We start from the raw sequence: 16,233 nt of genomic DNA, 5'->3' as shown, positions 1-16,233 counted from the left end.
TGGTTGCTCATTCTCTCCCACCCAGCCCTCCCTGCTGGTGGCTCATTGTAAGGTCCCTTTCATGAGAGAATGTTTTCAAGAGCACAGAGTCTTGCAACAAGCGATGCATTGTCTGAGCGATCTGCAGTGGGGTTGTGCAGCCGCCAGGGCGGCCGGGGGCTGTGGATAAGAGAGTGGGGCGTGTGAGGCCCGCTGGGCAGTGGCAAGTCCCTGCAAAAGTTCTTCCTGGGAGTTTGGATTCTTCACAACAGAATCAGGTTATTGTTCCCAAGAATGAGGTGGGCCAAGGCAGGGCTTGATCGGGTTTTTTTGTTGTTGTTTTGTTTTGTTTTGTTCTAAGACCCTTAAGTAGTAACCAACAGGGTGAATGTTTAACTTCTCATTTATGCACAAGGCCATTTTGGATGCTTTGGGACTTAGACTAGGGTTCTCTGAGCTCTGAGTAGACAGGTCAGCCTAAAAAGAACACAAAAGGGGCATGAGGCAGCTCTCGCAGCCCCACCCCAGTGCGTTGTGGGACCTGAGGGTAGGGTGGACAGTGTTCCTTCAGGCTAGCCCCTGGGACTGGGTAGCTTGTGTTACCCTGCACACAAATGCCTGATCCCCAAGTTGGCCCGTGGCTGGCTTGCTTGGCCATTTGACCCTGGCTCTAGGTGACCCTGGAGGAGAGGCCACACCTGAATGCCATTGTACTGCTTGTGCAGCTTTTATTCTTCCCAGAAAGTATCTTACATGTATTTTTTGTTTGTTTGTTTTAATATTTATTTTATTTTTATTAGAAAGTCAGATATACAGAGAGCAAGAGAGACAGAGAGGAAGATCTTCCATCCATTTATTCATTCCCCAGGTGAGCTCAACGGCCGGAGCTGTGCCGATCCGAAGCCAGGAACCTCGTCTGGGTCTCCTACATGGGTATAGGGTCCCAAGTGTTTGGGGCATCCTCCACTGCTTTCCCAGGCCACAAGCAGGGAGCTGGATGGGAAGCAGAACCGCCAGGATTAGAACTGGCACCCATATAGGATCCCAGCGTGTGCATGGGCGAGGACTTTAACTGCTAGGCTACCATGCCAGGCCCCCATGAATGTTTTCTATTTTTTTCGTGTCTGTCCCTGTCCTCACTTCCCACTTTCAGGATTGTCCCCTCTGTTCTCTTCCCAGCTTCCTTTTCTGAAAGGGTCCGGAACATGTCACCTGATGAGATCAAGATCCCACCCGAACCCCCTGGCCGATGCTCAAACCACTTACAGGTAAGGCCTGCAGTCATCCCTGAGACACGGTGGCCTGGGCTGGGTGTCTGCTCTTTGAACTTTAAGAGCCCGAGGCAGGGGCAGGGATGCAGGCTTCTGTAGGAAACAACCAAGTGAGGAGGACACAGCCATCTGGTACCTTCTCGTTTTGGGGACTCATGTACCCGCTGCTGCTCCTGCCTGTCACCTTGTGGCCCTATGTCCCGCTGGCCCTCCGAGGCCTAAGCTCAGGCACAGGGAATAGCAGGCATTTCCTCTGCAGCCCCACCGGCCAGTGGGAACTTCCCAGGAGGAGCTTGCCAAGACCCCGAGGAATCGTCTAGCTGTAAAAGTATAGAACCACAAGCATCTGTGTGTGCAGCACCTGCCCTCCTGGTCCTCCAATGCTGAGTCATCATCCCTCACCTGACAACAGCACAGACAACCGCCCCTGAGGCTTTAGAGCTCTTGGTGCAGTCACTTCCTGGCGAGCAGGCCCTCCCTGGAGGCCTTTGGCACCACCCTGTCTGATGGATGCCAGGTGGGGCCTGCAGCTGAGGGCTGCAGCCTGCCAGGGGAAGGTGGGTCAGAGCTGCAGGCCCACCCAGATGCTCCACCTTTTCCAGAGGCTCTCCTTTCAGTGAGTTGTCTGTCCTCCACTGCCCCCCAGAACATGGCACCCTCTGAGCCAGACAGCATGCTGCAGCCTGTAAGAACGGCAGAGGCCGCCTGCTGCTCAGCCCAGGCGCAGGCTGCACCTTTTCAGGCCCTTGTCGTAGTAGAAGCCATGAGATTTGGGCAAACCTATGGTTCCCCTGAGATGGCAGGGCTTCCCTGATGACCCAGGAGCCGGAACCTTGTCATGTGTAGGACACAGGGCAGATTTTGTCACCCTCCAAGAAGAGTAGGCTGGCACTCTCAGCTTCTCTGCTCTGTCATTAGCTGCATGCACGCAGACCTCTCCTTGCTCCTCAGACTTTCAGAGGCCTGGGTAGAGTTGGCCTCCGCTGCACTTTTCTTAAAGGTGTCTCGAGCCACCTGAGACTCACCCAACCTCCCCCCCTTTTTTTCTTTCTTTAAGATTTAATGTTACTTGGAAAGTCAGAGCTACAGAGAGCGAGAGAAAGAGATCTTCCATCCACTGGTTCAACCCCCAAATGGCTACAATGCCAGCAGCTGGGAGTCAGGAGCTTCTTCCAGGTCTCCCACATGGGTATAGGGGTCCAAGGATTTGAGCCATCCTCCACTGCCTTCCCATGCTATAAGCTGGGAAGTGGAGCAGCCAGGATATAAACCAGCTCCCATTCGGCTGCCAGTGCTGGCACATGGGGAGTTAGTCTGTTATAACCACTGTGCAGGCCCCACACCTGCCTTTTCTCACAGTGTTTTCTTTTTTGAGAATCTGTTTATTTTAGTTTACAGTCAGATATCCATCCTAGCCAGTGCCTGTCTTCCTGGGTGAGGCTGCATCCTCAGAGTTGGGCCTCTTCACCTGCCCTAAGCAGCACTGAGCTACCTCCTGGGTGGTGTGGTGTCTGAGCGGGCAGGCCCCTTCCTGAAGACACCTGTCACTGGCCGAAGGCAGGCCTGGATCCCTGCCAGATGTGGCTCTGCTGCTTAACATCAAAAGTCAGGGCCAGTTTCTGGAGGAGTTGTTTTGATGGAGGTGAGCACGTAACCCTAGATAAACTGGCCAGAACTGGCTGTTTGTGAGCCAGGTCCCAAAAACTCTCTTCTGGCCCCACCTACAGGACACAGCCCTCCCAGGTCCCTGTGACTCATGAGGCCTCTCCTTGTACGGAAAGCCAGAATTGTGTACCTACACGCCAGCCACAACACCACAGGCTGTGATTCAGGGCTGATGAACCAGTCAGCAATTTGTGCGTTATCTCCTCCATGGCTCCCCTGCCATGTTTCTTAGTCATCTAAAGAAAAGCCAGCTCAAGCAGGCTGGTCTGGGTGTATGACTTAGGCACAGCTCTGGACGGAGGCCATGTGGAGAAAGAATGTGGCTGGAGTCAGGCTTTGGGGAGGAGGGAGTCTCTTGAGTGTCACCTGCTCATATTCTCCCAGCCCCCTCAACTGCAGACTAAAGTTGGGAGGGGCTGGACTTCTAGAACTGTTCTTTTGTTCTTTTCCACAGGACAAGATCCAGAAGCTTTATGAGCGAAAGATAAAGGAGGGAATGGATATGAACTACATTATCCAGAGGAAGAAAGAATTCCGGAATCCCAGGTCAGTGTCCTGGATGCTGGTGGGGATGTCTGAGTCATTCCTGTTGGAGGTGGTGGGGGACGACGGACTAGGCTGAGTCACACTCAGGCCTCACTCAGACTCCTCATCACTCTGAATGCCTGTTGGGCACAGCGGGCTGCCTTAGCCCCACCTGTTGGACATGGTACGTTGCCTTATTCCCACCAGGGTTACCATGTCAGGGCCAAATTCAGCAAGGAGACCTGTGTGTGCACCAAGAACCCACAGTGTTAGACTGGAACCAGGGAGACTGGATTTACAGTCACCTTAAACGTGACCCTGCAGGGCCCCAGTGTCCAAATTTAGGATGAGGGCGTTGGGCTAGGTGACCACTGTCTCTGGGTTCTTGTTGCAGCTCTGAGAAGTTGGTGTTGCACACAGATGAGGGCATTGAGGGACAGAGCTGAGTGTGCATGCTAGGCTGTGCAGTACATGAACAACGGACACTAGGGATGCATGTGTATGGGGCAGCAGGACCTTGCACAAGCCTGAGCGTGGCGGGCCCAACCTGACCAGCAGACTGAAGGTCAGAGGTATCCAGCTAAGACAGGACATGTGGCCATTTGCCCCCGACCTGTACTCATCTCAGCCCCCAGCCAAGGTTTCCATTTCATGGAAAGGTGGAGGCTGAAAGACCTCTCACTGGAAAACTTGCTCAGATCAGCTGAGCCGGGCCCAGTGGTCTTAGAGTCCCTCTCAACCCTGGGGGCTGCAGCCCTGCCAGGCAGGGGCACGAGCTCAGCGCCTGCTCAGTACCTGTTTTTTCCTTGCAGCATCTACGAGAAGCTAATTCAGTTCTGCGCCATCGATGAACTCGGCACCAACTACCCAAAGGTGTGTCCATTGAGCAGAGACTCGGAAGTGGAGGGTATAAACTGGACCCTGGGCCAGCTCCACCAGAGTTGCCACAGAACCAGTCAGTGACACAGCAACTGTGGCTGAAGACAGCCAGTCCCATCTCTCACTCGTGTCCCTTTCTGATTAGAGTTGCCAGTGACAGACCTGAATAGTTACACAAGGTCTGGGATCGCTGCTCCCTCAGGTCTGTGGCTGGGGTTGCCAAGTTGGGCATCTGCCCAGGGGCTAGAGGCCATGGAGGGCGGCTGAGACCCTGAGCCACCGTGGGCAAGGGGTTCCAGGCCAGGAAAGATTCAAGGGGAAGGGACTTGTGTTGGAAGTTACCTGTCACCTGACGCTCTCTGCTAATTGCGGCTTTGACCTCTGCTTTTTCAGGACATGTTCGACCCCCATGGCTGGTCTGAGGACTCCTACTATGAAGCATTAGGTAACCTCCCTGCCACCTGTCAGCTACCCAGGAAGCACGCGGCTCTGGGGCTCCTCATCTCAGGCAGAGTCCAGGGGCTAGCAGCACCCTTACAGTCTCGAGGGAGACAACCCCACCCCTGTCTCATGGACTGGAATGCAGCAAAGAGCTTGAGCCAGTGATCCCCACACTGATGGGCGTGTGGTGGTGCGAGTCTGTCAAGTGGGATTACCTGACCTAGACAGTGGGGTGGGAGGGCCTCTCTGAGGCTCGAAGATGTGTAGGCAGAAGGGCCAGGCCAGCAGTGGCTTGAGGATCTGTCAGGTAGACCCAGCAAGAACTGCCAAGGCTCCAGACCTTAACCAGAGGGCATGAAGCCAGCTGTCCGTGGACCAGATCCTGGCTGAGACCTGAATCACTTAGATAGCATCTTATTTTAATTTGAAGTTATTACCAGTACTCTAAGTAAAAATCAGTAATTCCAGTTTCCAGGCCAATGGTGGTCCCCCATGGGCCTGCATTCCCACGGGACACTGGTTGGCCAGTGTTCAGTGTAGCTGACCCTCCCGGATGGGCCCTGCAGGCCCTCCCAAGCCCTTGCGCCACACTGGCTTAGAGTCGCACTTCATCCAGTTATTGGAGAGCCTGCAGTCCACTGAACATGATACAGGGAGTGGCAGAGTGGACGGGGCCGTGGGGCTGCAGGGCTGCCTCAGTCACCACCTTCCTGTCTCTATAGCCAAGGCCCAGAAGATCGAGATGGACAAATTGGAAAAGGCCAAGAAGGAGAGAACCAAAGTAGGTGGCGACAGGCATGCCTGGGCATGCCGGGTGGGGGTTGTAGAGAGCCTGCTGGCCAAGCCCCCGTGTAGCCTCCCTGCCCTGTCCCCTCTTCACCGCCCAGCATAGCCTCCATGGTGCCCACCGTCCTGAGCAGGTGCCAGCATCTCTGCCTGTGTGGAATCTCTTCTGTTTGGGTCCTGCTCATGGTTGTGTCTTCCCTCTCTCACCTCCTTCCACCTCCTCCCTCATAGATCAGAGTCCTGGTTGGCCAGTGGGGTGGTCTCTTTCAAAGTGACTTCCTGCCCGCCCTGTGAGAGTGCAGGGCCCTGCCTTGCCCCAGCCTGGCTGCCTTCCTGTAGGACCCTATCTGGTAGCCAGTGACCCCTCATTTAGGGTCCTGAGCCCCACTTCTTCCCAGGGTTTTTCGGGTTCCCTCAACAACATCAGTTGGGCCGTGAAGTGAAAGAATCCTCTGGGCACTGTGCCCATTGCCGCAGTCAGAGGGAAGCGCTGCACCTCAAGACACTGACCGCTCCTGCCTGTAGTCTGGCCTCATGGCATTGCAACCTCAGAATACCCCTAAACCCCAGGCAGAGAGGTGGTAGGGCCTGGGCTGTCTGGCCACCTCTCCCCAACCCCCAGAGGCTTTGGTTAGGGGCCAGGAATGTGGGAGCTGGTGCCAGGGGATAAGTGGGACGTCTCCTTCATAACCCTGTATTGAGTCTCCTTCTCTCTCTTTCCCTCTCCCTTCCAAACCCCAGGCTTATTGCAGGGACGTGTCTGCAGCACCTGGGGACCAGAGCTGCTCTTTCCCTGTGCAGGCGGGCACCGCCTCCTCGGTGTGAGGGGAGGGGCCTGGCCAGACGGTTCTGGGCATGTGAGGGGCGGCAGGGGCGGGGGGCCGGGCATGCGTGTGCCAGAATCTGGTGATGCCGGGAGGGGTGCAAGCCTGCAAAGCTCATGTAGAGTGGTAAAAAGCCCCTTGGGGCTCCTCCGAAGCGCCTCTCCCCTCGACGTCCGAGCCAAGTTGGTTTTCAATGCCTCCTTTGTTTAGTGCCAAGCTCCTGTCCCTGGGAGCGCACGGGTGGCACGAGGAAGTGGAGTCACAGCTCTGCACAGCCCTTACTCTCTTCTGTCTCCCTGCCAGATTGAGTTTGTGACGGGTACCAAAAAAGGCACTACGACCAACGCCACAGCCACCACCACCACCACCAGCAGCACAGCTGTCGCAGGTAGAATGCTGTTTGTCTCACAACCAGACCAAGGCTTGCTGGCTTGTAGGGGAGGCAGGCACAACAGACCTGGGCAGCTGCCCCTCAGGTCTTCTGGCCAGGGTTACCTCACTCCCATTGCCTTTCCCCCACCCTGCTGCCAACCTGCAGAGAAAGAGAGCGGCCCACTTGACCTTGACCCCCTCTTGCCTTGTCTGCAGATGCCCAGAAGAGAAAGAGCAAATGGGACTCCGCTATCCCGGTAACCACGATAGCTCAGCCCACGATCCTCACCACCACAGCCACCCTGCCAGCCGTCGTCACAGTTACCACCAGCGCCAGTGGCTCCAAGACCACTGTCATCTCTGCTGTGGGCACCATTGTGAAGAAGGCGAAGCAGTGACCAGGGCTGCCCAGGCCTGGAACTGGACAGGATCACATACCCCTGCCGCTGGAAGGCGCACCATGTATATTTCAGGACTGAAGCTGCTCACGGAGCCGGCACAAGGCCTCAGCCATTGGAGAACATAGCAACCCAGGAGGGGCTTTGTGGCCAACGTGTGTCCTCATAGCACGTGGGGTCTGCAGCCCTATTAAAGTACTATGTTCACATCCTGCCATCCCGGATGGCCCTGCCTCTCCTGCGGCCTGGCCTGTGCAGGAGCTCAAGTGCCCATCCCTCTCCTTGGGGGTGACTGCCTCAAGAGTGACAGTCGGACAACAGGCGCCTATGGCACTGCTAAGAAGTCACCTGGTTATTCTCTGGTGTGGCAGGTGGGAGCTCAGGGAGGGGACGCTGCTCTGCCCCGAGCGCACAGATTCTCAGGTGAGGTGCAGCCCAGCACCCCCAGACTGCCCATGGCATCAGAATTTGGCTGGAGCAAGATCCCCCACAGAGGGCCGGCACCTGCCTGAGCAGGGCTGCTACGGCCCAGTACTTGGGAAGCTGGGCCAGCAGGATCTGCACGCAGCAGAGATGAATCACCTCCTGCCCGGTAGTGGCTGCATATTGTTTACAGGAGAGCCACTCCCAGGAGGATCCCACCACCCCACCCTTCCTCTGCCGTTATCTGTACCCCACAGCAGCCCCAGGCAGCACCCGTGGGCCCCAGGCTCCTCAGGGGGCAGAGTCTGGGGAAGAGTGGTTTCCTTTCTTGCTCTCAGCAACTCTCTTCTTCCAGCAGGAAGGATGAGTCTCAGAGGAGGAGGCCAGGCTGCTGGCAGGGGCAGCCTGTGCCTGGAGCCAGCAGGTGGTCTCAGGAACTTGAGGTCCCCACAGGAACTGTCAAGTCACTTGTGCCCCTTCCCTGCATTGGTGATGACCAACTGCCACCCAATCCTCTTGACGGGGGAAGCTAGAGGCCGTGTGGCCTCTAGTAGCCCCTGTGCCTAGCGTGGGCTGTGAAGCAGGGAGCTGCTCTGGGAGCTGGCAGGAGCCAGTGTGTTGCAGACACCATTGGCCAGTCTTTTTGTTGTAGACCCAGGGGAGGAGCAAACCAGATGCGTCAGAGCCAGGGTCACCCCTCCCCTCAACTGGGGAACGGGGAATTCCAAGCCCGGAGGACTGCTCACTTCCCACAGGAAGCCTTTCGAGTTGCCTCTGCTCCCCTCCCACCCCTTCCCTCTGCTTAGCTACAGGAGGAGATGGTGCCTGCGCACCCTGGGCCCATTGTAAGGGTCCAGGGTACATGAGCACTTACTGTGGACAACACCGGGTGTTTAGAGGGGAGGCCCTCCAGCTGTTTCTGCCCAGGCTATCTTTCCTCGTGTCCTCTGGTCCCACATTGCTTCCTCCCTGTGATTCTGACTTGAATACTGGCTTCATAGTCCTTGCAGCCCCAGCAGGTGCACACTGGAAATCCTGCACTCTTGCCATGTGATGAGTCGCCTCAGACCTTCCTACAGCTATGGCTGCTACCTGGGTAACCCCCCCACCTTACATAGCACACTGCCCCAGCCCGTTTCACAGCCCTCACTGGGTCACTCCCCCTCTGTCCACAGTAGAGCCTCCGCTTTTCTGTGCACAAGCAGCTGCCAGCTTGATCCCCACCCAACCCCATGTGCACATACCGCGTTTGCCCTGTCAGCCACCTTGCCCTTCTCGGCCCACATTAATCCCTGCCCCGCCCCCCCAGCGTTGGGTCATTGCTTCTCCCTCTTGCCTCAGGAGTAAAACTTCCTATATTGTCACCTTGGCCTATGTGGCAAAGGCTGGGACTACTGGTGTCCTAGATGAGAGCAGAGAGCAGGTGGTTGTTGACAGGTACCTGGTGTTATGTGGGTACCCACATGGTTGGGAAGTTGGGTTGCTTGAGGTCCTAAGGTGTGGTCACCACCCCAGCCCCCAATGCTGTCACTGCCCTGAGTCCCAGCCCTCTTGCCCCCTGTGAACTGCATCACCTGAGCCTCACATCTCTGGCCTGCAGGGAGGTTGTGGCAGCCATGCATTGGCCATCCTTGGGCCTAACAATGGGTACTGGGCGAGTGGGGGGAGATCTCTATGGTTCAGCTTTGTACATGGTTGAAATATAAAATAAAAGGCCTTTTTAAAAAAAAAAAAAAAAAAAAAAACGGTTGTTGGACCATGAAGGAAAGAGGGAATGAGCCCAAGTGTAGAACAGTGCATACATGATAGGAGTGTGGGTATTGGTGTGAGCATTTTGTCTCAGCAAGTTCAGCCACCACTTGGGATGCCTGCATTCCGTTTCAGAGTACTGATCATGGTCTTGGCCACTCCGTTTCCACATTTTCTCCATCTTTCTGCTGTTGTATATATCCTGGGGGACAGCAGAGGACAGTGCAGGGACTTGAGTCCCTGCCATCTGTGTGGGAGACAAGATTAGATGGAGTTCCAGGTTCCTGGCCCAGCTCTGGCAGTTGTGGCCATTTGGAGAGTAAGCCAGCAATTGGAAGCGCTCTCTCTCTCTCTCTCTCATTTTTATTAAAAGGCAGTTACAGAGTGGAGCCAAAGCTTCCATCTATTGATTCACTCCTAAAATGGCTCTATCAGCCGGAGCTGGGCTGATCTGAAGCCAGGAGCCTCACTCTCCCATGTGGGTCCAGGGGCCCAAGGCTTTGAGCTGTCCTCTCTTGCTTTCCCAGACCATTGCCAGGTAGCTGGGTTGGAAGTGGATCCAGGCTGTGATCCTGTGCCCTCTGAGATGCCAATAGTAGGTAGAGGGCTCTCCTTCTTGTCACTCTGCCTTTCAAATAAATGAATGCTTCTCATTTACTGAAAAGATTGATGCAGATAGGAAGAGCTTCTATCCACTGGTTTAGTCCCTAAATGACCACAATGGCTGGAGCAGGTCAGACCAAAACCAGATCACCCATGTGGGTTCAGGGACCCGAATACTTGGGCCATCCTCCACTGCCTTCTCAGGCACAGTAACAGGTGGACTGGAAATGGAAAACCAGGACTTAAACTTACATGCAAGGTCAAAGAACTGATTTGAAGGGATCCCTGCTTACCACATTGGGGTACCTGAAGATGAAGGCAGAAAGGCTGCAATGAATTAGAGACCAGTATATGGAATCCATCCCCCCTTGGTAATATTTGCAGTGAAAAAAAAAAAAACGGATCTTCCCACCAATGGGGCTGAATATCCAAGCTCCTTACTCAAGCTGGAAAAGAATTATGCCTTCTTTCAAGTCCTCTCCTCTAAGACAGCAAAGAAAACAAAGAACAATGGCATGCCACAAAAGGCCATGGCCATGGGCAACCTGTTCACTAACTGCCAGTGCCTGGCCAAGGACAGGGCCATAAAGTTGGTCGCTGAGAACATGGTGGAGGCCGCAGCTGTGGAGTCATCCCGAAAGTGAGTGTCCGTCTTCGATGCCTGTGCTTTCTGAGCTCAAGGAGTAACTATTATTATTATTAGTCTATAGTGGCTGAAGAAGCATTCTCCAGAAAAAAATAAAGTGGAAATGTGTGTGCATGTAGTTATGATCCCTTGTGTACTGTTGGTGGCATTGTGTACTGAATTAGAAACAGCTACCTGATCCAGCAGTCGCACACCTGAGTCTTCATCCTAAGGAATGCAGGGTCTGAAGAGCATCTGCCCACTTGTGTTCCTGGTGACCTTACTCGCTAGGTAGTGGGAGCACAGCAGACGCCCCTGCATGGAAGGATGGGTCAACGTGCTCGCCGCAAGCAGTGGGGTCAGCCGTCACAAAGGGCAGGTCATGTCGCATGCTCTTCCATGTGTGTGGATCTAGAGGAGCCGGCACCACAGCGATAAGCCAGCTCACAATCACACAGCCTGTGTGACCGTATGAGTGGTTGAGAGTAGCAAAGTTCACAGAAAATAGAAAGGTGGGTGCCAGGGGCTGGGAACATGGTGAGACAGAGAGCTGCTACTTCACTGGATACAAAATCATGTTTTTTCAAGATGAGGTTTGTGGGGCCAGCACTGTGATACAGTGGGTTAAGTCACTGCCTGTCAGGCAGGCATATCCTCTGGGTGCTGGCTGCTCGTGCAGCTGAGTAAGCAAGGAAGATAACCAAAGCCCTTGGGCTCCTGGCTCCTGGCTTCAGCCCAGCACAGACCCCTGGCTATTACAGCCACCTCTCTTCCCCTTCCTTAACTTTGAATTAAATATTTTTTTTTTAAAAAATGAGCTTCATACTGTTAATGTACTTCCAACTCCAAACTACTGAGCTGTAAACTTAACGTAAAAGATAGTTGTTTATATAGTGAGGAAAAGTTTACAGAAACATTTATTTCTGTGTTTTTGGAGGGATATAATTCACCTTCTATTTGAATGGCAGACAGGGATCTTCCATCTGCTGGTTCCCTCCCTACATGCTGACCATAGCCAGCACTGGGCCAGGAGCCAGGGACACAGACCCAGGCCTCCCGGCTGAGGCCTCAGGTGCCTCAGCTGCTGCTTCCCAGGCTGCACAGGAGCAAGAAGCTGGGATTGAGAGTGCAGCTCGGTCCTGAAACCAGGCACTGCAATGTGAGGCTCAGGGGTCCCAAAGCAGCATCTTCACCACCCAGCGCCTGCTGCCCTGGAGTGCTTCTAGTCAGTGCAAAATAGTGGCCACTTCATCAGCCACAGGACTGACTTGAGCAGCCCTACTAGTGAGGCCTCACCTGCCACCTGACAAATTGCTCAGTGCCATGACCAGCCCTGCCCGCAACATCACTGAATGCAACCAGCCAGGAGCTTCCTCGGGGTCTCCCATGTGCATGAAGGAGCCCCACCACTTGAGCCCTCCTCTGCTGCCTTCCCAGGACATTTGCAGGGAGCTGGATGAAAAGTGGAGCCGCCAGGACTCCAGCTGGTGCCCACACGGGATGCTGGCATCACAGGCAGAGGCTTAGCTTGCTATGCCACAGTGCCAGTCCCAGGTTCAAAGTTTTTCTTCAATTTTCTTTTTGTAAAAATTGGATATTTGGGGATCAGCAAGAAATTCTGAATATGAACTGAATTGCAAGCTTATTTAATGAGGTGCTTGCTACTTCTGGGAAGGCTATGCTGGAGTGTTGAAGTGCCACAGTATCTGCAACTCGCTTTGTAAATATAAATATATGGGGAGATAACAAGCCCAGCGAGTCTCACCCGAGAAGCCACTGCCCTCAGTCAAGGCGTGTGGTGGACACTGGCTTGCTCCTGGCCGCTGGACTTCGTGGCTCACACCTAGCCTGGCCTGGCCAGGGTTCTCCTTGTTTATGAGAGGTACATCTTCAAACCAAGAATCTGTGGCTCAGCTGCACCCTCTAGAACAGGCAGGCCCATCCTGCAGACCCCTTGGGTTGGAACATGGCACTGCATGAAGCCCACAGGCAGTACCATCCACTCATCGCTCCATCCTCTGTCTCAGGTGTTCCAGCAATGTGACACACAAGCAAGCTTGGCCTGCGGAGGGGTGCAGGAAGACGGGAGGAGGGTCTGAGGTTCCTGGGGTCTCAGCTCTCTCTGGGAGGGCCTAGATGAGGGGCCCCCTGGAGCCAGCCTGGCCCTGAGGCTGCAGAATGAGAGGGCAGGCTCTTATTTTGTTTCCAACAACGAACATGTACGTAGCAGCATGCTCTTTAACCCTTCGGCGGCCAGCAGCTTGCTTGGGAAGGCCACGGAAGGAAGCTACAGATCCAGCTTTGCCAACAAACCCACATATAGTCCTTCTGTCATATGGGCCTGGGGTTTTCACGGAAGGTCATGCACCTTCTCCCCAGGCTCCTAACAGCCTACTGGACCCCAGGAATCCAGAGGGACCCCCTGGTTTGACTCAGCCTAGCCTCCTCAGGGAGCTCTCTGCAGCAGCAGGGCCCCAGTCCCCAACTTCCCCCACCTCACGCCAATTTCAGAAGGGAAGGGAGGGGCCGCTGAGCCCAGCGGGGACTAAGCCACCAAACCCCTCCCTGGGAGCCCAGGTCTTCTCCAGGAAGGAGTGCCAATGCCCCTCCAGCTAGCAGTGGTAGACGGTTCACCCCAGCCTACCTAGGGGTGCCAGTGACAGAGCCAGACCCCTCCAGTGCAGGCTGGATGTGGCAGGACAGGGCACCTGCTGGAGCAGCCCAGCTCCCCCGGAGCAGACCCCAGGCAGAGCTTCTGCCACAGATTCCCACCATGTGTGCAGCCAATACTTTCCTGGCGTGGGCAGGACCTGGATCTACTTGCAGCTGAAACTGCTGGGGTCCAGGGAAGGCACCGCCCAGCCCCATTTGGTTCAACCACACGTCTACTGGTCACCTATTGCACACCAGGTGCTGTGCATAAATGTCTGTCCTCAGGCGCCACAATCCAATGTGGTGACCAGTCTCCAGCCCAGGTAGCAGCCAACCGCAAGGGAATGGTTAAGCCCCAAGGAAAGGAAGTCGCTTTGGGCAGAACGAACATGGTCTTCAGAGAGGCAAGGGTTAGGAGGCCAAGCGCCCGCCAAGCAGAGGACCAGCCTGGAGCTTCGAGGGGTGGAGCATTCTCTGGCCTGGCTACGAGGTGAGACTGAGAAAACAAGGCGCAGGGCCACCTGCCCCCTCGTGCTGCACAACAGCAGCCCTGGAGGCAGCCTGGCCAAGTCTCACACCTGTGCACCAGCTTGTCGTCAAGCGCCCGTGCCTGCTGTCGTGTTGGCCTCTCCGCGGGTGCTACTCACTTCTGAAGCAAGTTAAGCCGCTGGCTCAACCCCTGCTCAAACCTCTCGCCTGACCCAGTGGAGGGGCGGGAGCGGCAGGCTGAGAGGATCCGCCGAGGAGCAGAGTCGAGCTGGGACCTGCGGCACCTACCGGACCCCATCCTTGCCAAGAGAAGGACGGGGGCGGTACGCACCCGCAGTGGCCTAGCGCCCGTCGCACAGCAGTAGCACAGCCCCGTGGTGGCTCGCAGCCCAAGAGCTGGGAGCTACAGGGGGCAGGGCCGGGCAGGGGACTAAGGCACCAGTCCCGAGCCAGCCCGGGCACCGAAGCCTGGAGCCCAGGCTCCGCGCCCGGGGCTGCTCTGGATCGAGAGGGAGCGGCTCCTCCCTGGGCCCCCGCCGCCGCGGGTCTCGGCGCAGAGCCGGCGCCGGGGGAGCCGCAGCCCTTTCCGGGGGGCGGATCCGGCTGCGGCGGTGGCGGCGGCGGCCGGGCTCCTGCCCCGACAGGTGCGCGCTGCACGCAGGAATGCGGCGCTCCTGACTCACCAGCGCCTCCTTCCTACCTGCCGCCCGCCCCATAAAGTGCTGCCCGCTCCCCGCCCGCCGCCGCCGCGCCGCCGTTGCCCGCCGCCGCCCGCGCTCCGGACCCCCGGGCTCGCTCCAGCGCCTGCAGCTCCCGGCTCCCGAGCGCCGAGGTACGTCCAGCCGCCGGCAGGAGGACAAGTGGGGCAGCGCGGGTAGGGGGAACAGCAAGGGGCGCAAAGCCGCCCCCCCGCTGGCCCCCGGTGCCCACCTGGGCTCCCGGAGCGGCGAGGACACACTAGCTGCCCACTCGAGCCTGGGCAGCCGCGTAGGGAAACTAGTCGGTGCTTTTGTCTCCCCTTCCTCTCGTTGAAGACGGGTAGGCCCTGCTTCCCTGTGGCGGGACTGCCCAGGGCAGGTGCCCAACCTGCACGGCTGTGCCAGGGGCAGTTGGGAGCAGAGGCACTCCTCCACCTACCCCACCCCTCGGGAAGGGGAGAGTGTGGTATAGGAGAAGGAAAAGTCCTTAAGACCCTGGGCGGAGGTAGCTGGGGTCGGCGTGTGGGGGAGAAGTGGGCCGCAGCAGGGGGTGCCCTACTGGGCTGGGCACCTCTGGGAACAGCACCCTGCCAGGCAAACAGTGCAGGGTGTGGTGCCGCAGGCCTTCGGGGCCAAACCCATGCCTGCTCTCCTCGGCCCCAGACACCCTTCTTCCAGGAAGCTCTCCTGACTTGGCTCAGCAGCCCTGCGTAGGTGCCCTGTTCTGTACCCCCCGCCCCCCATGTCAGCCTCCTGTCCCACCTGCTCAACCCCTGGTGTGACTGGTGTGTGCTGGGGGAGGGGCTACCCTTCTCCACTCCCAGGCAGGGCGGGATTCCTCCTATCCCTAAGGCGTGCCCCACCTCAAGCAATAGGACTAGGTGCAAGTGTCCCAACCGTTGCTGCCCCTGACAGAGTCTGCATCTGGGAGGCAGCATGGGAGGGGCATCTGTCCCCTAAGACCCTGGGCCAGAAGATGGGGAAGCAGAAGAGAGCTGCGTGCGAGGAGGGCAGGTGCTGGTATATTGTGTGGGGGGAGACCCATGGACAGGAGGGAATAGGGGAGCCCTGAGATGTGGAGTTCTTGTGTGTGTGTCCCTGAGTGGAGGCCAGCGTGGCAGCCATATCCTTCAGGGACCTGGTCCTGGTTGCTTGGTGGGAAAGGGGAGATCTTGCCAGCTTGGCCCAGCCCACCATGGCCACGCCTTCCATTCAGCTTTTAGCTTGTATAGAGTCAAGTTGAATCTAAGAGAATGTTCCAAGCGCCACCTTACAGGCTCCTAGAATAATGTGGAGGCTAAATGTGACATCTATACTGCCTGGGATCCGTCAAGGACTTCCTCATGCTGGCCGTTGGATTGGGATGTCCCTACAGCTTTTAGTGTCTCCTCCCCCCCAGTCTGGGAAGCGCGCCTCTCTCCCCGCTGACCATGAGCTCCAGTGCGGGTTACATCGCAATCCTGGACAGTGCAGGGTACATGCTGCTGCAGGGCCGCATGTAAATCAGCACTGTGTGCAGCCCGGCACTGGGGGCAATGAGTAAGAGCTGGGCTTGGCCCTCCGGTGCCCATACCTGCCTGGCTAATGGTGCCATGGGGGAGGCCCAAGATTGTGTAGCATGTGGGTGTGGTGCCCACACCCCAAGACAGCAAGAAACCCTTCCCTGGAGCCTTGCTGGCCAGCTCAGGGCTTGCTCCCCAGGCCGCTGGCAACAGTAAGAGGATCCCATGTGTTGGAGGGAGGAGACAGGATCTTCCTGCCCTTTGCCTGTAGGAACCTCTGGCCCCATCCACACCCCATCCCCCACTGCCCCACAGCCAGGGGCTGAGGAAGATTTCCAGAGGGGAAGACCAG

At 56.7% G+C, this 16,233-nt stretch overlaps 1 protein-coding gene across 1 annotated transcript in view; it reads left to right on the top strand.

Annotated features, from left to right (window-relative positions):
* The window catches only part of SAP30BP (SAP30 binding protein), a 36,868-nt gene extending 27,607 nt beyond the window's left edge, over nt 1-9,261 (top strand). The window contains exons 5-12 of the mRNA XM_004592905.4: nt 1,159-1,247; nt 3,370-3,461; nt 4,253-4,313; nt 4,713-4,764; nt 5,483-5,541; nt 6,674-6,758; nt 6,959-8,122; nt 8,164-9,261. Of these exons, the coding sequence (XP_004592962.1) occupies nt 1,159-1,247; nt 3,370-3,461; nt 4,253-4,313; nt 4,713-4,764; nt 5,483-5,541; nt 6,674-6,758; nt 6,959-7,140 (620 nt within the window). The 3' untranslated portion in view covers nt 7,141-8,122; nt 8,164-9,261. The remainder of the gene's footprint in view (nt 1-1,158; nt 1,248-3,369; nt 3,462-4,252; nt 4,314-4,712; nt 4,765-5,482; nt 5,542-6,673; nt 6,759-6,958; nt 8,123-8,163) is intronic.
* Nucleotides 9,262-16,233: the final 6,972 nt, after the last annotated feature.

The sequence above is a fragment of the Ochotona princeps genome, chromosome 17 (assembly GCF_030435755.1).
Source record: "Ochotona princeps isolate mOchPri1 chromosome 17, mOchPri1.hap1, whole genome shotgun sequence".
Classification (NCBI taxonomy): domain Eukaryota; kingdom Metazoa; phylum Chordata; class Mammalia; order Lagomorpha; family Ochotonidae; genus Ochotona; species Ochotona princeps.
This window is presented reverse-complemented; position numbering and strand designations above follow the sequence as displayed.